The sequence below is a fragment of the Grampus griseus genome, assembly GCF_964374135.1.
Source record: "Grampus griseus genome assembly, chromosome: 16".
In the NCBI taxonomy this organism is placed as follows: Eukaryota; Metazoa; Chordata; class Mammalia; order Artiodactyla; family Delphinidae; genus Grampus; species Grampus griseus.
The window spans coordinates 42,478,438-42,498,557 of NC_139010.1; the positions used below are offsets into that span (position 1 = coordinate 42,478,438).

The window sequence follows — 20,120 nt, forward strand, 5'->3', positions numbered from 1 at the left end:
CTTTTTCCATAACACATAACCTTATAACACACTATACCTTTTATCATAATTACGTATTGCTCTAGTGGGAAATGCCACTAGAATTTAACATCCACAGTGATTTTTTTTTGTTTAAGTGTCTTGAACAGTTCTTGGAACATAGCAGGACCTCAAATAATGTTTGCCAAATGAACTTCAGAGGTGAGAAGGGGACACTCACTCCAAAATATTTTTTAAGGTAATGCGAAATTACGCGTGATATTTACGTTCTTTTCCCCCAGGAGCACTTTACCAAAACGAAAAACATTTTAATGGGCATTTCTAATATAATTCTTACGCGTTTGCAATAAAAACCAGGAGAACAACCTGAAGGACCTAGTCGCAGGCCTCACAAACTGAGAAAAGCACTCGGCGTTGGACGGAACCCTACCCTTGGGCTCAGCGCCTCGCGAAGCCTCAGGGTCAACGCCGGAAGTGGGCGCGGCCCACCCGCTGCTTTCTGGGACTTGTAGTTCGGGGCTGTAGGCGACGGAGCGGGGCCGTATAGCGAATCCTGTGCTTCCAGGTGTCGGATTACACGTGGGAGGTGAGGGCGGTATGGCCGCTCGCGCAATCCGCGCGGCCTGCAGAGAAGCGTCTGGCTGTCGAGTTGTGGGAGTGCCGCGGGGGAGGCGCTGGGCCAAAGGGGCCCGGAAGCCTGGCGGGCGGCCGGGGGAGGGCGCGCATCTTGGCGGAGGTGCGAGCACGGGCCGCACGTGTGTCCGCTCGCCGCGGCAGCCGCTGCGTTCGCCGGTTCTGGCCGCGGTCACCTGAGACCAGGCGGCCCCTAGCGCTAAGCCGGCCGCGGCTCCGAGAGGCCCTCCTCTCGCCTGCCTGAGCTCCGGCCTAGGCCGGCCTGGGAGCCTCGCAGTTGGCCGCACCGGCCTTTTCCGCGCCGGTGACTGGCCTTATTCGAAGGAGGATTTCGGTGGACGTTAGGGGACCGAGAGGGGCTCCTGTGAGAGACCGAAGTTTCCGTCCCCACAGGCTTGTCCTCGCTGAAAAGAGATTGCGTCAGAGCCCCCGCACCCCAGAAACGAGTCAGGCCTTCAGGCGTCTCGGGCAGCCGAAATCTCTGCCGAGAGGCGACACACACATCCTACCGGAGAGCTCCTACTGCTCTAACTAGAGCGTTAGGGCAAAAATCGCAAAGCCTGGGGAAACGGGCACATCTTAGAGCTGCTGGGGCCAGTGGGAGTTTCTTACCCTCATGGGTTTGCGGGGGAGGCTTGGCCTGTTTGGTCCCAAGCCTAGTGGAGAGATGCGAGGGAGGTGCAGCTTGGAAAGACAGGAAAGGCACCCCAGGAGAGGGTGTGTGAAGGTAGCAGGAGCTGATTAACTTTTTTCCTACAGTCTTGCTGGACTGCTTAGTCTATGTCCTGCAAGGTGGACTTGATTTTCATGGTTTTTTCGCTTTCTCTAACTCTACTTTTCCAGGAATCTATCCTTCTTGAGAGGAGGAAATGACCAAGTTCCAGGTGAGTTGGGGTTTCTCTTTTCTGAGAATGTAAATAACCTTTCTTTCTTGAGAAGGACATCAGCATTAATTGAGTGCGTATCTGGTGTCAGGTCCTGTCTTGGTTGTGTGGTTTTTTTATTTATTGTCCGACTTCAGCGTGAGACATACATTATTTTATAAATATGGGTGTAGGAACATTAAGATACTAAGAGCATATATCTATCAAATGATGTCACTAGAGTCTGCACAGATAATCTGCTGACTTTAAATTCCACCTCAGTTTTCAGTGTACCACTCTGCTTCCATGAATTTGGCCCACTCCCCAGAGCACTGGGCTATGCTCTTTTATTGAAAGACTCCACACAGCATCTTTGTCTGGTCCTGTCTCTCAAAGCATGTCTTTTCCTGCCAGGCATTTCACGCACATTCAAAGTCATTCAAAGCTGTTACATGCTCAGTCCAGTGCCAAGTGGTCTCAGGAAAACAAATAGAATTATAAACTACAGTGCTGGGCTTCCCTGGTGGCGCAGTGGTTGAGAGTCCGCCTGCCAATGCAGGGGACACGGGTTCGTGCCCCGGTCCAGGAAGATCCCACATGCCGCGGAGCCTGTGCGTCCGGAGCCTGTGCTCCGCAACGGGAGAGGCCACAACAGTGAGAGGCTCGCATACCGATAAAAAAAAAAAAAAAAACTACGGTGCTTTTCTTCATGAGCAGGTGATGTATATGAAAAAAGGTATGCACATTACCAATAATCATTTATTAAACCTGAATGAGTTACAGACATGAGAAAATTTGTTACATAACAACACCGTAATTACCATATCACTCCCAGAAATGCTGCTCAACCAGGCTGTGCATCAGAATTATCTGTGGTGTTCTTTTAAGAATTAAAGGTTCCTAGGCACCATTCCCCTAGACATACTAAAAGGAGAATTTCACTTTTTTATCCCTTTGACCTTTTGTACATCCAAAGATTTATTGCATTTATTGTGAAATACTTCTCTACATGCTTGGCAAAAACAATCCTCACATCCATAGGAAAACAGCATGAGCTCTTATAAAAATTGGTTTGTTTAGAGGACAGTAAGCTGCTTCAAGGTACTGAAAGCATGACATCTCTGTGCCTTGAAAATAATTGAGAACGTCAGCAAAGATTGACATAAGTAAAACCCTGTGCTCTTTTTATTTTCCTTCTCTTCTTTCTCTTCCCTAATGAAGATTATTCATGGTGATGAAGTTGGGGATTGCTAGTATAGTGAAATTTTGAGATTCTGGCATATGTTAATAATTTTTTGAATTTAAAGAAAGGACTTCATTTCCACCGGTACTTACTGTTTTCTGTGTACCAGGAGTTGTCTTTGAGTCTGCTGAAAGGCAGGACTCCCATTTAACCCCCCTCTCCCTCTGTGACCTTGGATAAGTCACTTTACAGTTATGAACCTTAGTTTTCTCATCTTTAAAATGAGAGTGCTGAGTTTGATGATCTCAAGTTTTATTTCATTATTTAAATTGAATGTGAATTTATAAATATTTACCATTTAGATTTTGAGTCAGTTGTGCTAGTTGCTGAGGATTTAAAGATTAGTTGAGTGTTGCCTCTATCCCTGAGAATCTTATAGCCAATTTGGGAGACAAATTTAATAGCTATAGTAGAGGTATATGCAAGATACTGTGAGATCTTTGAGAAGGAGAAATTTAACATATCCTTATGCTTCAGAAAGGAGGTTGTTGATTGTCCTGAAACTGAAATGGATGGGACGATGGGAGAAATATAAGGGCAGGAGCAACATGTAAAGGGCTCTTCTAGACTAGAGCATGACATTCGGATGACTACAGGTAATCCAGGGTGATGACAGCTCCTGCCCATCACTGCCTTCTGGATCACTGTTTCCTGCCCCTAAGTAAATTGTTGGATCTAGCAGGGGTGGGCTCTGGAAAGGAAGTGCTAAGCTATGTGATACATGTAGTTTCGAGGAGTTTGACATTTACATTAGTACAGAAACTACTATCCTGTAGCCTTATACTTTGGTTGGCCCTCAGGATACTGAGTCCATTCTCCCACAGGAAGCACAAGTTCCACCTTGGGGTGACTGAATAGCTCCACTGGTACCTGGGGAGATTATTCATTATTCAGATTCTTTCATTTCCAACTTTGTCTTGCTTTAGCGAGACCACTGTTTCCTCTTTTTCCTTTCCCCTGACACACTGAGTCCTCTAATTTGGTCCACTGTCATACCATTTCTCATCTTGGAATTTTCAGCCTACTACAAAGTTGGTAGTCCATCAACATATCCTTTCTGTTTTCAACATGGAATTCTCCCTACCACTTTATCTGTGGGATCTTAAAAAATTAATAACTCTTGACTGTCCGATCCTTGGATTGAAACATGACAAAACTTGTATTTTGAAGATTTGGTAGTTATTGTGGCCTAGCTAAGAAATGAGGGCCTTTCCTAGAATAGTAGGAGCAGAGATAAGAAGAAGTAACATGCTGGAGGGAGATTTAGGAGATAGAATTGACAAGAAGTGGTTTGATTATGGTCAAGGTAGGAAAGGAGTCTTAGACATCTCAGATGACAAGGTGGAAGATGGATTAAAATATAGGAGGAAGATCATTGATGGACTTGAATCTCAGAAGGGAAGGAAGGATTCCATCTAGAATGTGCAAGGAGAGGTTAGCCATGGACAGAAAGAAACCTGTTGTCTCTGAAAAGAAAAAGTCCAAAAGAGGAGTAGCTAATCTACTGATACTCCCCAGCCGTGTTTTCCTAACAGGTGTGTTTACGCCTCTAAGGCCACAGTCTCTGCTTCTGCTGCTTCTTTGTCCCACCTTTGCACAGGGCCTTGCAGCCTTCTCTAGTCCAACCTCATCCCTCTTCCTCAGACACAGTGGAGACTGTGACCTTTAGAGGAGAGCCTGGGAGGAAACAGCTGCTTCTCCTTTGTTGACTAGTGGGGTAGAGTCGCTCCTGCCGGGGGACCTGGTTGTCCTCAGTTTCCTGAGGGTGTGGGTGGTGCCCCTTCAGGCTGAGGCTTATGGTGTCAGCACTTCTGAAGGTTACTGGGTACTCCCCTGGCCCCAAGTTGAACCGCTGCTTTCAGCTTCACTGGCTCTCAGTTGTTTTGTGTATATTCCATCCTCTGCTTTTCAGTGTGTGGGCTGCAGACTGGTGCCAGCCAACAAACTGCTTGTTACCAGTCTATAAATATACAAGGACAGGGCTTCCCTGGTGGCGCAGTGGTTGAGAGTCCGCCTGCCGATGCAGGGGACATGGGTTCGTGCCCCAGTCCGGGAAGATCCCACATGCCACAGAGCGGCTGGGCCCGTGAGCCGTGGCCGCTGAGCTTGCGCGTCCGGAGCCTGTGCTCCGCAACGGGAGAGGCCACAACAGTGAGAGGCCCACATACCGCAAAAAAAAAAAAAAAAAGATATAAGGACAGAAATTGAGAGTTTTTTAAAATTTTATATCTGTTGAATCTTATTTTAAAAATTGGCATTGGTATTTTATATGTCTGCATTCTTATTTTCTAGTAACTTTTTAGAAAATGTATTTTAAAAAATATGTCTGTGACATGTTAGAAAAATCTTAAAAGAAACTGGTCCTTCACCAGAGGTAGTTCAAGAAGTGTTGCTCCATCAATAGAACCTTGGAGGGAACCAGACTCACTGTGAGGTTAACTAAATAAGTACTTGGACTCTTTTTACATGCCAGGCCCTGCTTGAGGGCTTGGGGATGCAGCCATGAACAAATCAGGCAGCCTCTGTTCTTGGGGAACTTAGTAGGGAGAGACAGACTGTAAACAAGAAAGAAAATGTATAGATTAGAAAATGAGATAAGGCATAAGTACAAAGATAATAAAACAGGGAGAAGTGATGGTTACTGGATGCTCCCATGGATTAGTCAGTCAAGGAAATGCTTCTCTGAGGTGGCAGCAGTTCGACTGAGATCTGAATGATGTAGAGAAAGAACATTCTGGGCAGAGGGGATAGCCAGTGCAAAGGCCATAAGTGGGATGAGTTTGATGTGGTCACAAGGGCCAGGTGACTTGTGAGGGAGGAGGGACTCAGGCTGAGATTGGAGAATTGACAGGACCCCAGTCTGCAAGGCCTTGCAGGCCAAGATGAAGAGCCTGGATTTTACTCGGTGTCCATGGAAACGCCTTTGGGGAGTTTCATGCCTTGAGTGGTATGTGTTTTGAAAGATCACCCAGGCTGCTGTGTGGAAAATCCGTCACGTGGGGGAGCAAGAGATACAAATTTAGGAGGTTAGTGCAGGTGGAGAGTTAATGAAGGCCGAGACTTATAATGATAACAGTGCAAGGTGAAAAGAAATGGGTAGCTTCAGATATGTTCAGAGGCAGAGTTGAGAGGACTTGGTGATGGATAAAATATGAGGAGTGAGAAGAGAATCAAAATGACTTCCAGGATTTTGGCTTGAGCAATTGGGTGCGTCGTGTGGCTCTTTACTAAAATGGGGACAACAAGGGAAGACCAGATACTGATGGAGATTGTTGGGAGCAAGAATTCTGTTTGGGGCTTGGTGAGTCTTAAGTGTCTTTTAGCCATCCAAGTGTAGATGTAGGTGGGAAATTGGAGCCTGGAGTTGAGGAGAAAGGTTAGGGCTAGAGGTATATGGGAATACCTAAGGAGAATATTTTTTGGTTGTGTGTAAATGTGCTATTTTTATTTCTTCCAGGAATGGTCAACTACTTAGTTTAGAAGAAGAAAGGACATATGATTTATATGACTAGTGAAAAAATTGAGATCAGAAGTGTACTTTGGCTGAGAGGAAAAAAGAGGAAGGATCAAAGGATGGTGATCTTGATAAAGCAGATGTCATGGAGGAGGAAGAGGAGAAAAAATAGGAAGATGTTTTTAAGGTGTGAATTTTGAGATATTAATATTTCAAAAGAACAGTGGTCCAAATAGTGAAATGGCCCTAATTATGGTTGTTGAGGCAGAGATCATTGGCATTAAAGAGATTAAGAGGGACTTCCCTGGTGGTGCCGTGGTTAAGAATCCGCCTGGCGATGCAGGGCACATGAGTTCGAGCCCTGGTCCGGGAAGATCCCACATGCCACGGAGCAGCTGGGCCCGTGAGCCATGGCCACTGAGCCTGCGCTCTAGAGCCTGTGAGCCACAACTATTGAAGCCTGCGTGCCTAGAGCCCATGCTCTGCAACAAGAGAAGCCACCACAATGAGAAGCCCGCACACTGCAATGAAGAGAAGTCCCAGCTCGTTGCAACTAGAGAAAGCCTGCCTGCAGCAACGAAGACCCAACGCAGCCAAAAAAAAAGAGAGAGAGAGAGATTAAGAAATGTGCGGTTAGCGTGTTGGGTAATTTGTTCTCATGAGTGTTGAGGTTGTCAGGATAACAGTAGGAATGGGGCGGAAAGGACAACTCAGCAGTGACCATGATATGACACTGATAAGGAGAGATTCAGTAGTTGGATAGCTTGAGCTTGGGTGAGTTGTGGGCAGGAGGGGAAGTATTGGGAAGAAAGTAGCAAAGGAGATGAGAAAGGAAAGGTTTTCCATCCAAACTTGGATCACCCCGATCCTTGAACTGCACACTTCCTCTGTACCCTTCTCCCCTCTTCCAGTGCTCCCAACCTCACCTTCCTTCTGGGGCATTTGTGCAGATGGTTGTCAGTTGAGGAAGAATGTGCTTAATCTTTTAGGAACCAGTAACCTTCAAGGATGTCTCTGTGGATTTCACCGAGGAGGAGTAGGGTTGCTGGACCCTGCTCAGAGGAAGCTGCACACAGCTGTGATGCTGGAAAACTACAGTCACTTGGTCTCAGTGGGTAAGAACATGAACCTGGACACCAGTGCACTGCAGTCTCTGTTTCTTCAATTTTAAATATCATTTGGGCTTGGGCCCCAGGAGCTGTAATTCAGGAATCAGTTTCCTAATTTCTTTTTGGCAGAAAAGGATGTTTCTGATTATTCTAAGCAGCTAAAGAACTTTACTTGGTAAGAATTGGAGAATGGTAACCTTACTGAGTTGTCCAAGAAACCATACCTGGTCCATCACTTATAAGCCAGAGTTTGGGACTGAATTTTTTTTTTTTTTCCCCACACAGTCACCCAATCCCTGTGTGTTTCTCAGATGTGCTCTCTCTGTTGGAGCAAGTTGAAGATCATTATATAATGGAGAATTCTCCATGCCCATTACCTTTAGTTCCTGGTGTAAAGCCTCTAAACTCCTCACCTGGCTTTCAAAGCCCTTTATGCCCTACTTTTACCTATAGAGCATTATTCTCTGCTGCCCCAATGTCACCCTCCTTTCCAGCTAAGCCTGTTTCCCTGAGGTCCTCTATGCTTCCTTGTTCTGGGACCTTTGATTACCATGCTCTGGTTTCTGGTTACTTTTGTCTGTTAAGATTTTATTTGAACTCCATTACCTGTGTGAAATCTTTGACTACCCCTCCCTTTCGACCTCCTTCTTTTCTCAGAACTTTCAATTTATATCTCACACAGGCTCAGACCTGATTACATATTATTTTATATGCTTTTATTTTAACCATTGGATCTGCAAGTCTGATTTATTTTCTTGTTTCCAGCCAGGTTTCTGGAGGGAAAGCAACGTATCTAATACTTATGCTGCTATATGTACATAGTCAAGATTTAAAAATTGACTGCTGTAGAGTTTAGCAGCAAAGAAATATGTCTTACAGTCTTGTAAAAGAGACATTATGGTAAACACAGTATGTTACTATAAATAAATTCAGTAAGTCCTATGAAGCACAGAGAATTATGCTCTGAGAGAATGAAGGCATGGGATGGGACAAGGGTGAAGTATGTATTGTTGAGAGTTTCAAGGAAAGCTTCTGAAGTGATACTTAAACTGAGTTCCAAAGGATTAATGGGCATTAAACAGGTGACTGGGTAGGGGAAGAATATTCCAGGCAAGGGAATAGTGTGAGGGAAGACCCGAAGACCTAAAAGAAGGAGTGTGGCTAGAATACAGGGAGCATCTGGGAAGAATAGAGTGTGGCCTGGCTCATTCATGGCATTAAAGGCATGGGTAAAAAATGTGAATTTGTGTTGAGTTCAGTGAGAAGCCATTAGAACAATGAAATGGTATGAACTGATTTACCCAGGATCACTGGGACTGCTTTATAGACTGGTTTGCAGAGAGGCAAAAGTGAAGTAGGATCTATGCTTACAGTTTCAAGCTCTGCTTTAGGTTTTCCTTTTTCTTTGATATAAAATTGAACATAGTTTTCCAACATTTTTTTATGTAAGTAAGATATAAAAACCACAAAATTCAAAGAACACAGATGAAGATTATGAAGTAAAGTCACTAATAATAGCTTGTGTATCCACTTTTTCTGTGTTCTCCATGTATGCATTTTACAAATACGTGTTAAAATTTTATGAGGTTATACTGTATGTATTTTTCAACTGGGTGTTTTACATCATGTCTTAGAGATCTTTGTTACATCATATTAACTCCCTGTAAAAGGACCCCTTTTCTCATTACATCAGCATTGTCTTCTGCTATTACATACTCATTCTTGATAATATTTAAATATTTTAAAAAACAGTTATCACAAGATTTCACTACTGCTTATAAAACCTACCATTAATACAGTTCCTCCTCCACTGATTTTCATAGACCTGTCATTTCTGCAGCCGTTCCCAAGTATTGTACAGCAGGGATATTGAAGCAGTGTCCTTTGGCCTTTAATAACTTCAGCCCACTCCCTGATTTAACTACTCCAAACTGCACAGCTTTTCTCAGTGTTATTTTTTTCCTTTTTCTTTTTGCCACTACTTTTAAACTTTGCAAACTGTGCACAAAAAGTAATACATTCACCTAGGTAAAACAACTCCTATTGAAAGGCTTATAATACAAACCAGTCTCCCTGCTCTGCTGCTCTTCATGCCACAGAGTGGCTTCTCAAAGCACTCAGTTTGAATCCTTTCACTTGTTCTTTATGGTGTTTGCCTTCATATTTACAAATATGCTCATGCAGCTACTTATTTTCCTTTTTTTAAAGAATAAATGCACTCACATGGTTAAGAAAAGAAGCATTAAAATATGCACAATGTTACTTGCAGTTATGCCTAAAAAAGCCGGGAAAAAATGTACACTGAGGATTTTGGACAAGCTGGAGAAGGGCAGAAAACAAATTATACCTGAGTAGCAAAGAAAAGATTTGCAAATGTACTAAATGTTTTTAAATGATTAAAGTTATACTATAAAAATAAAAACAAATTAAAAGGTGCACAGTGAAAACTTTCTTTCATGTCCCTGACTCCACTCTACCCAGGTTCTGGTCATTTGCTGTCACAAACTGTCTGCAGTGACTAAATCTTGAGCAAGTATCACTTCACAGCTGTGCCAGGAAATCTGAAGCATAAAACCCCCAAGCTGGACTGCTGAGTGCATGCATTTGTGACTTTGATACATAATTGTTAAAATGTCCTTCTGGGGGGGAGGGTGATACCAATTTACACTTACAAGCTGTGTCACCATGCTTTGGGTTTTTTCCAGTGTTAACGGGTAGAAAATGGCACCTCATTATAGTTTTAATTTGAATTTATTATATTATGGTATACTGCAATTTTTTTCAGTTTATCAATATTTGATATTTTGTATTGACTTCTTTATGTCATAGATGAAGATTTAGCTCTTTTACATTATTTCTCCCAACATGCCCATCTTTCCAACAATTTGTCAGTCGCATCAGTGATCAATGCTTAGTTGCTTTGACTTCATAATTCTTGTTCCTGCAGAGTCAAATAGTATAATATGATTACAGTTCCTTTTTTTTGTTTTTTCCCTTTCCTAAAACTAATACTTGCTTTTTAAAATATATTTTATTTGGGTTTTTTTCCTTTCCATTCTGTTTTACAGAGTTTTGGTTGATTTGGTTAAGTATTGTTTTCTTTTATATATAAACGATTGATTCAGCTTGTCTGTTTTCTTGACTTCTTTGCTCACTGCTATTTATTGTATATCATCTTATTCTTAAAGTAATTTAAAAATTTTTTGCTACAGTACATTGCTGAATAATTGTTTCAGTAATTGTTTAAATCCTTTCTTATCTGACAAAGTGTCTGTTCCTCCCACTGAAATGTTTGATTGGCTGGGTATAGAATGGAATGCTAATTTCACAATCACTTTACCTCCAAAATTAGAAGATATTGCTCAGTTGACTTGAGGTATACAGTATTGCTGTTTAGTAGTTCATTGTCAATATAATTCTCATTTATATTTGCACATAACCTGGCTTTTCTGTCTGGATGCTTTTAGCATTTTCTCGGTTTGGGTTTTTTTTTTTTTAAATATTTATTTATTTATTTTGTTGTGTCAGGCCTTAGTGGCCGCATGCAGGATCTTCATTGCGGCATGTGGGCTCTTCAGCTGCGGCATGTGGGATCTAGGTCCCTGACCAGGGATCGAACCTGGGTCCCCTGCATTGGGAGCTCAGAGTCTTAACCACTGGACCACCAGGGAAGTCCCTGTTTGGGGTTTTTTTCCTTGACGTCCTGAGGTTTCACATTTAGTGACCTCTGAATCTTGAATTCTAGAAAACATTTTTTTCCTGTTAGTTCTTTGATCATTTCTTTCCCTTCATTCTACCTCCACTATATTCATCGAACTCCTACAAGATGGGTTTTAACTTTTATCTTTGCATCTGTCTACCCTTTACTCTTCATTCCGGGAGTACCCCTCAATCTTCCACCTTAGCCAGATGTTCGTTTTGCTCTTCAGCCCATCTAGATTGCAGGCCTTAGAATCAGACTGCCTGACACCTGGTAGCTATGACACAAGTTACTTGATCATTTCAACCTTGGTTTCTTCTGGTGTAGAATGGGTGTCCTAATAGTTCCTCTCACATAAGATCATGCGACCAGTATCTGAGTGCTTCAAATGAGCATAGTAGATCTTAAATATTATGATTATCATCTTTTTCAATCCTTTCATTAATTTAGAAGAATTCTGATTATTCTTCATAGCAATGTGTTTATATTTTATTATTAGATTGTCCCTTTTTTGTTTGTTTGTTTTTTTGCGGTATGCGGGCCTCTCACTGTTGTGGCCTCTCCCGTTGTGGAGCACAGGCTCCAGACACGCAGGCTCAGCGGCCGTGGCCCACGGGCCCAGCAGCTCTGCAGCATTCCCAGACCGGGGCACGAACCCGTGTCCCCTGCATCGGCAGGCGGACTCTCAACCACTGCGCCACCAGGGAAGCCCGATTGTCCCATTTTTTTTTTAGATGTGATATCCCCTCAGATTTCTCTGGGATTTTAATTATGAACCTTTTAAATTCTATTTCCTCTGTTTGTTGAGTTTGTGTCTCTATTGATGTTAGTTTTCTACATTTTTTTTTGTCTCCTTATGTTTTCTCAATTGTCTTCCCCCCCCCACCAAAAAGTCTTATGTTCGCAGTATGATACTGGAGTGTACATCCTCAGCTGATGCTCAACCCTTTTTGGTGCATGCGTGTTCTACTTACAGGGGACACCTCTGCTGACTGGGCTTGGGATGGATCTAATAAGAATCCAGATGGTGAGTGATGTAGACCCTTTTTTTTTGAGGTTACCTGTTCAGGCCAGTAAGTTATCTGGGACATGCCCTGCTTCAGTCTCCAGCTCTGGGGTGTCCTCCTTGTCGAAAATTCCACTTCACAGCTTTTCTTGAGGCTTTATCCTGGGTACATGTGGAGTCAGTTGTTTCTTTTTGTACCTCAATCCTGTCATTTTACAGGTTTGGCATTACCTCAGCTTCTGCTTCCCTCTTCAGCCCAAATAATACTATTAGGAGTCCTTGTTTGGCGGACAATTTATTTTGTTTTTGAAGCTTTATACGAGGCCGCTACCTTTAGCCTCCCAGTATTTCATTTTTTGTGGGGAAGAGGGTCATTGGGAGAGTGGTGCTGCAGCAACTAGTTGAGCCATTAGAAATGCTTAACATGATTTGATAAACCTCTTTCCAGAATAAACCTCTCTTACTTCATAATTGTTGATTCTGAGCTTGGAATTTCTAGGACTTCTTGAGAATTTCTCCTACTTCTTTAGGAGGCTTTTTCTGTACATAATTTGAGCTGTGCATTTGTTTTTTTCCTACTTTCTCCATTAGACCTCATCCATCTGCTCTTTATCACTAGGAGTTCCCCAGCATTCTAGTGATAACAACCTTTCTTTTTTTTCCAAGACTACTGTGGTTTTGGTTTTGTTTTTTTGTCATTTCAGTGTAATATGAGGATCTTCACGCTAATTGTTTTGACTAACATACATACCACAGATCTTCCTTGACTTACAATGGGGTTACATTCCCATAATCCCATTGTAAATTGCAAATAGTGTTAAGTCAAAAATGCATTTAATACACCTAATCTACCAAACACCATAGCTTAGCGTAACCTACCTTAATCATGCTCAGAACACTTAAATTAGCCTACAGTTGGGCAGGATCATCTAACACAAAGCCTATTTTATAATAGTGTTGAATATCTCCTGAAGTTTATTGCATACTATACTGAAAATGAAAAACAGAATGGTTATAGGCATATTGCTTGGAGCTGTGGCTGCTGCCATTGCCCAGCATCATGAGAGAGTATTGTCCAGCATATTGCTAGCCCAGGAAAAGATCAAAATTCAAAGTACTGTTTCTACTAAATGCACATCGCTTTCACACCACCATAAAGTCAAAAAATCGTAAGTCAAGCCATCGTAAGTCAGGGACCATCTACAGTAAGTCTAAAATCTGTATTCCTAGCACAGTTCTCTCCCAGGAGTTCCAGACCTATGTATCTCACTGCTTACTGAACAGTGCAAGAATGTTCCACCAACACCACAAATTAAACAAGTCAGATTCTGAGTTTGTTATCTGTCACCCTTCCCCACTCCAGCCTTGGAGATTGATTCCCTATGTTATGGTATAGTACCCCCATACCTAAGTCACTCAAGGAACTTGAGGATCATGCTTGGTGCCTCCTTTCCCTTTTGAGTTTAATCAGTCATCATGTGATTTAGAATGAATCTCTCCCTTTCTCTCTGTAACTAGCCTCCTTACCACTTTTCTTCTGATTCACTACAGCAGTGCTCTCTCTCTCTGCCTTAAAGTCTTGCTCATTTTTGATGGTGTTTATAATCAAAGTCAGTTTCATTCCCAGTTGTAATCCTTTAATAGCTTTACATCTCGGAGGAGTCTCTGAGTACACACCAAGCCCTCTGAACATGTCATATTTTCTCTCCACATTTCACTTTATTTTTTTCCTTACATTTGCTCCCAGAAATCTTCCCCAAGGTTTGAGCTGAATGCCCCTACTCTGTGCTCCCGTGACTGGCTGCGCACGCATCTATGGTAGCACTTACATGGTATTATTGTTGACCTATTTGTCCTTCTTCCCAGTAGACTCTTGTGTGTCAAGCAAAAGGATTTCTATTTTCTTCTTTGTATCCCCAGCACCTATTAGATTACCAATTAAATGCAAATTTAATTAAAATAAAATGAAGTAAAGTGAAATGAAATGTGGCAAGGATGTGGGATCCATAGCCATCTGCAGGGCTGGGATATGAATACTTTTATTGGCTTTACTTAAAAGCAGAGACAAGATTTCTGTCTTGTGTACCCATGCCCTCTCCCATCCTGACATTAACCCAAAGGACATGACTATACGGACAAGACTGAACTTTTTGCTAGCTACCTTAGGCACTGCAGTTCTGAAATCTTGAAATCTACCCTTTGTCTGTTATCATTGAATTCTCTTTGTTCCCTAGGAGACTTGAATGAAAATTCTGTGGAGAATCAACAGAAAGGACTTAGGTTATCTCTTACCTGAATAGCTTTCCTCCTGGCAAATATTGGAAGAGATGTCCAGTACAATAACTGGGAGTCAGGATTAAATTGTGAATCTTCAGTGTACAGGAACCCTGAACTAGATGTTCCCCCTTGTCAAAAGTGGGGAGAAGCATCTTCTCATATTTCCAAAAACAAAAGCAGTTTGGTGACTCTTCAGAGTGATGATTTAAAAAACATGGAAAGTGAAGAATATTTGTTTTTGAAAGTCCCAAGCCAAATGGCCACACAGGACTCAGTGACGTTCTGTAAGAATGAGCCCCAAGATCCTCAGGAAAGCAAAATTCTGTTTGTAACTGAAGAAAGCACTGAGAGGAAAATCTCAGAGAGCAAAAGTCCTCCCATCGACCATTGTTCAGAGAACCTTCAAAATAAACTTGTGTCTGATGTAAAAGAAGTGGTCTCGCCCTCATTCAGAGGTGAGACAATATGCCAGATTGGCCAGTCAAAAGAATCCTTGGATCCCTTTGACTGTAAACACAAGGACATTTGTGGTTGGAAGTCATGGGTGATCAGTTGTAGTCATCAGAGAGCTCATGCAGAGGAGAAGCCCTGCACCCATTATGACTGTGGGAAAATACGTACCACCAGCCCAGGTGGTCACCCAGGTGAGAAAATCCACACTGCTGAGAAACTATACAGATGTAGTCAGTGTGGTAGGGACTTCAGTGAGCGCTCAGAGCTAGTCCTTCATCAGAGGGACCACACAGAAGAAAAGCCCTACAGATGTGATCAGTGCGGGAAGGGCTTCACGAGAAGCTCAAGTCTCCTTATCCACCGCGAAGTCCATGCAGATGAGAAGCCTTATAAGTGCGACAAGTGTGGGAAGGGCTTCACGAGGAGTTCAAGTCTGCTCATTCATCACTCAGTCCACACAGGCGAGAAGCCTTACAAATGTGACAAGTGCGGGAAGGGCTTTACTCAGAGCTCCAAACTGCACATCCACCAGCGAGTGCACACTGGAGAGAAGCCCTATGAGTGCGGGGAGTGTGGTATGAGCTTCAGTCAACGCTCCAACCTGCACATCCACCAGCGCATCCATACGGGGGAGAGGCCCTACAAGTGTGGAGAGTGTGGGAAGGGCTTCAGTCAGAGTTCAAACCTTCACATCCACCGATGCTCACACACGGGGGAGAAGCCTTACCAGTGCTATGAGTGTGGGAAGGGCTTCAGCCAGAGCTCAGACCTCCGCATCCACCTCAGAGTCCACACTGGGGAGAAGCCCTATCACTGCGGCAAGTGCGGGAAGGGATTCAGCCAGAGCTCCAAACTCCTCATCCACCAGAGAGTCCACACTGGAGAGAAGCCCTACGAGTGCAGCAAGTGTGGGAAGGGCTTCAGCCAGAGCTCCAACCTCCACATCCACCAGCGGGTCCACAGGAAAGATCCCCATTAAGTGAGGTCTTCAATCGCATGCTTGTACTCTGAAGACTTAAATATTTTTAACATCACTCTTAGTTTTATATTCTCAGGATATAGTAAGAGTTACTCAGATAACTTCCCTCACTGGAAAATCATTTAAAGTATTTAACTACCAAGCACTTTGTTATGCTACACAGTGAATTGATTGCCCTTGTTCCTCAGATGGGTAGAGTGAAAATGTCTATACTGTGCTGTTCAGTCAGTGTTACTAGAACTACATACCCTACCCAGCATTTTTAAGTGCAAGAACCTTATATTTCTCCAAGCAGAACATGTTTCCTTTGTTCACATTCTCTGAGAAATTGGAACTTTGGCTTCTCTTCAAATCACGTGCCTTGTGTTTTCCTATTTCCTTCCAGCCCTGAGTAGCCCTCTCTAAATTCTGGTTATACAATATGTTAGTTTTAGGTTGAGGGGGTGGTTGGAGGTATAATGGGCATGGAAATCTGTTATTGCACACACGTACTACAGCCTGTGGCCTCACAAGAACGTGGAGAAGAGCTACTCGTGCAGTACACCCCACACACTACAGGATGTGGGACCCCTCCCTCTCCTCCCCACAAGGCAACTGCTCAAGAACATAAGTAGTTCTTTTTCCTGGGTGCAGCTAGTCTGTTGGGGTGCTTCCAGGTCTTGCCATCTCAGATGACACCCCCACCAAATTAAAGCCAAGTAGGGTACCTACACCATGTTGAAACATGTTAAATGAAGTTGAAATATATTTAAATGTATTTAATTTGTCTCTCAACACTGAACCTCTCTTATTTCCTTAAATTTCTTCACCATCCATGTTCTGAACCAAACAAAGGAGTCAGGAGAGGGAGTTCTGATATTTTTCTCTTCAGACTCAACTTGTTTTAATATTTCATATACCCCCAAAAAGTCATTTGTATTTGCAGCATCGTTATTGAACCAGACTTGGGTCTGCTTGCCCATGCACAATAAAGCCAATCTACTTACACTGGGTTGTGAAGGAAGTGCACCATTTACTGCAGGGCACCAAACAAGGGGTCCAAGCAGCTAGTGCTCAAAAGGCCTAAACTCCCTGATGGCTTTCAGGGAAAGAGTTTAAAAGGGTGAGGAAGGGGGGACTGGGGTGCATGATCAGCTCGTGGACATTCTTCTGATTGGTTGGTGGTGAGTTAATCGAGAGTCAACATTGTCAATCTTCTGTTTCCATCCTTTCTGGGGTCTAATTGCTTGTGGGCAGCATACAGTTAACTTCTTCCACCTGGTGGCAGATTCAGTATCTGCAAAACAGCTCAAAGGACATTGCTCAGAATATTATCTATAGCCCTTCAGGAGGAACTATAGGTCCTTGACTTTATTTAATGGCTAAACTATTGTTATTTTGTCTTGCTTGACTGTTTTCCTTTCTTTCTGCATTTTCTCACTTCTCTGATTAAATTTACTCTTTGGAACTCTGAGAAGGCTTGGAGAGTATGTTTGGGATGACCAGGCTTAAAATATGCAGAAATAATTCATTTGGGGTGTGGAGCTAGGACACCACAAAGGGTTAAGCTAAAACAAGAAGCTTGTGCAACAGTTGAGAGAAACGTGATTGGAAATACATAACTAGAGTGGAAGTTACTATACAATGAACTCCTAATTGCAGCCCTGATTTTCTAAACAATGACTGATGATTCCCCAAGCAGTGCTCAGGAGGCTGCCCAGTCACCTATATTTCAGTTATCCACCAATGACTAATATCCATACATGAAAAATGGTGGGGGGGGATATGGATGCAATATTTATTACCTTGAGAAGGTGGGGTTGTAACTGGTTTACCCTGATCAAAGGTAACCTGAAGCAGTTAACTGGACATAGATAACAGGGAAGTGACACGTTAACTTAGGGGAAATGTAGTTAATCTCAAAGAAGGAATGGAGGAGGGCCACAGATTGAGACTTGCCTTCCTTCAAGAGATAGTCCCAGAATATTTGACTCCAACTCAGAGCAGCCCACATGGAATGGTTAGGGTGGTGACCCAGCATATGCCCTTCGGCATTCTGTAATACACTCACTTGTTTGGATACTGTAAGATGGCATCACAAGTGATGTGATTCTGCTTCAGTGACCTCTAGAATGATGAATGCCTCCCAGTTTCTCCTGCCCTCATAAGATTATATCTGAGCATCTGTTCTGGATTTGACTCGTTTATCATATATGTCTTCTAATTGGCTGATGTATATAATCTATCTGGGACTTGGAGTCAAATAAGATCACAAGAATCCATGTGCACTGAGACCAGAGGGTAGATTTGAAGTCCAAGTTTCAAACGCGTATAAATTAGCCTGTTTTTCCAAATCTCCTTTTATACGTACCTTAAGTTATCAATGTTTTTAATTATGGTTAGCTTTTACTGTTCTCTTTTAAGCATTACCTTCCTTAATACAACTGAAGTGTGATCAGAGTCCTTGGGAAGCATTTCACTGATTGTGGTAAGGCAGTCTGGGGGAAAAAATTAGTTAGAAAAAGAGACTTTTGCATGAAAATGCAGGAAGAACAACAGGGGATGTGTCACATTTCATCAGATCTTAAAGATGCCAATGGATTGACAAGAGAAAACACTTTGTTAATTTTTAAGACACACAACCCCCAGTTTCAGAGATGTGAACATGAAAAAAAAAAGGATATGTTGCAAAATGGTTCCTTTTCAGAATTCAAGGGTTGCCCTAGGATTGATCCTTTACCAGTACTTGACTTGAACAAAGAGCTTTGGAAATTCAATAATTGTATTCAATTGATAATTCTAACACTAACTCAGCAAAGAATCTAGGTTACAGATTACTTGTTGAGTACTTGAGACAAGATTTTACAATTCTTAAAATTCTTACCGGGCTGGTGGCGCAGTGGTTGAGAGTCCGCCTGCCAATGCAGGGGACATGGGTTCATGCCCCAGTCCGGGGGGATCCCACATGCCGCGGAGCGGCTGGGCCCGTGAGCCATGGCCGCTGAGCCTGCGCGTCCGGAGCCTGTGCTTCGCAACGGGAGAGGCCACAACAGTGAGAGGCCCGCGTACCGCAAAAAAACATGAAAAAAAACAATTCTTACCTATTCGGTAGGTGCTATTTACTTTCTGTGTGGATCATTTAAGATCTTAAGGTCAAAATACTGGTGAATATGTGATCACTCCTTGTAGTCACACTCCTAAATTATAACCTTTTAAATTCTTCCTGTCTCATCCCCCACCCTGATAGCCAGTTAGGGGATAAAATATGGACGTTCACTTTTGCAGCTCCATGACCTTTCTCACTGTACTTTCATTGAAAAGAAAGGCACATAACAGCATGGAGGGCAAGGCTGAACCGTAGGTAATGAGGACCAGGAAAAGTCCAAAGCAACATGCCCGAAGTAGTTGCAAGAGTAAAACTGACATTGAATTGGTACCTGAGAGCAAGTGATACCAACAAGTAGGTTCAAGAGGTAGAGCTGGGAAAAGCTAAGACATAGGGGGTGTGTGGCAACTGATCGGCAGGGGCTACGAAAATCATTCAGGGTTTAGTCAGCTAAGCAAAATGCTTAAGGGAAAAGGACTAGAAAGTGTGCTTTTGTTAAACATCTCTCTGGACAGCATTAAAATCCTAGAAAGTTTTTACATTTATAATACCACAGCAATGAAGAGAACAAATGAAAAACCACCAGTAAATAGGAGGTCTCAATAAAAATTTGAAATATGGAAGGAGGACAGCTACTGTATCAGAGCAGAAGCAGAGACCATTTATACTACTTGCATTAAGGACAAGAAGGAACCAGCTTGGCTCCAGACTCAGAAATGCTTAATACTGTGGAGGACAGAAGTGAGACATGAAAGGAAAGCAGTGAAATTAGTGGCCAGTCGTATACGGGACACTCCCCTCATTCCATACACACTTGCCCTCCTCCGCAACCCCTGTGCATTGTCAACCAGGGACTTACCCTCCAGCAAGAGACGGGAAATTTCTTCTCTGTAGAAATGGCCCTGTTGAATGGCCCCTAGAGACCATCCAACAGCAAAGCAGTTATCTTCTAGCTCCAATACATTTATAACAGGGCTTCAAAATTCATGAAATGAAAACATGAAATAGCTGTAGGCAGTTTATCAATTATAGTTAGATATTTCAACACTCTCAGGTAATTGATAGCACAAATGGACAGAAAATGACTATCAACTAACTCAACATTTATAGAATACTCCAACAACAGCATAATACACATTCTTTTCAAGTGCACATAATACGGGCTATAATACAAGTTTCAAACGATTTAAAAGAATGGAAATCATACAAGGTATATTCTAGCACCAGAATAGAATTAAATTAGAAATTGCTAACAGAAAGATACCTGAAGAGTTGAAACAGAAAAAGTCCTTGAAAGGTACAACTACCCAAGTTCACTCAAGAAGAAAGAGAAAACCTG

General features: G+C 42.7%; 1 protein-coding gene across 3 annotated transcripts; it reads left to right on the forward strand.

Annotated features, from left to right (window-relative positions):
• Positions 1-951: 951 nt before the first annotated feature.
• On the forward strand, positions 952-16,683 carry ZNF239 (zinc finger protein 239). Of its 3 annotated transcripts, XM_082673557.1 has the most exons (4): positions 952-1,496; positions 6,176-6,359; positions 7,162-7,287; positions 14,222-16,683. In XM_082673557.1, exon 4 carries the CDS (start codon positions 14,479-14,481, stop codon positions 15,694-15,696), a length of 1,218 nt encoding a protein of 405 aa, XP_082529683.1. In that variant the 5' UTR covers positions 952-1,496; positions 6,176-6,359; positions 7,162-7,287; positions 14,222-14,478; the 3' UTR covers positions 15,697-16,683. The 3 variants fall into 3 exon arrangements, with proteins under 3 accessions (XP_082529683.1, XP_082529685.1, XP_082529684.1); XM_082673559.1 differs by lacking the exon at positions 6,176-6,359; XM_082673558.1 differs by lacking the exons at positions 6,176-6,359; positions 7,162-7,287.
• The last annotated feature ends 3,437 nt before the right edge of the window (positions 16,684-20,120 follow it).

What these genes read in the sequence shown, in the direction of transcription:
- ZNF239 (XM_082673557.1), top strand. Translation starts at nt 14,479, where the DNA reads ATGGAAAGTGAAGAATATTTGTTTTTGAAAGTCCCAAGCCAAATGGCC.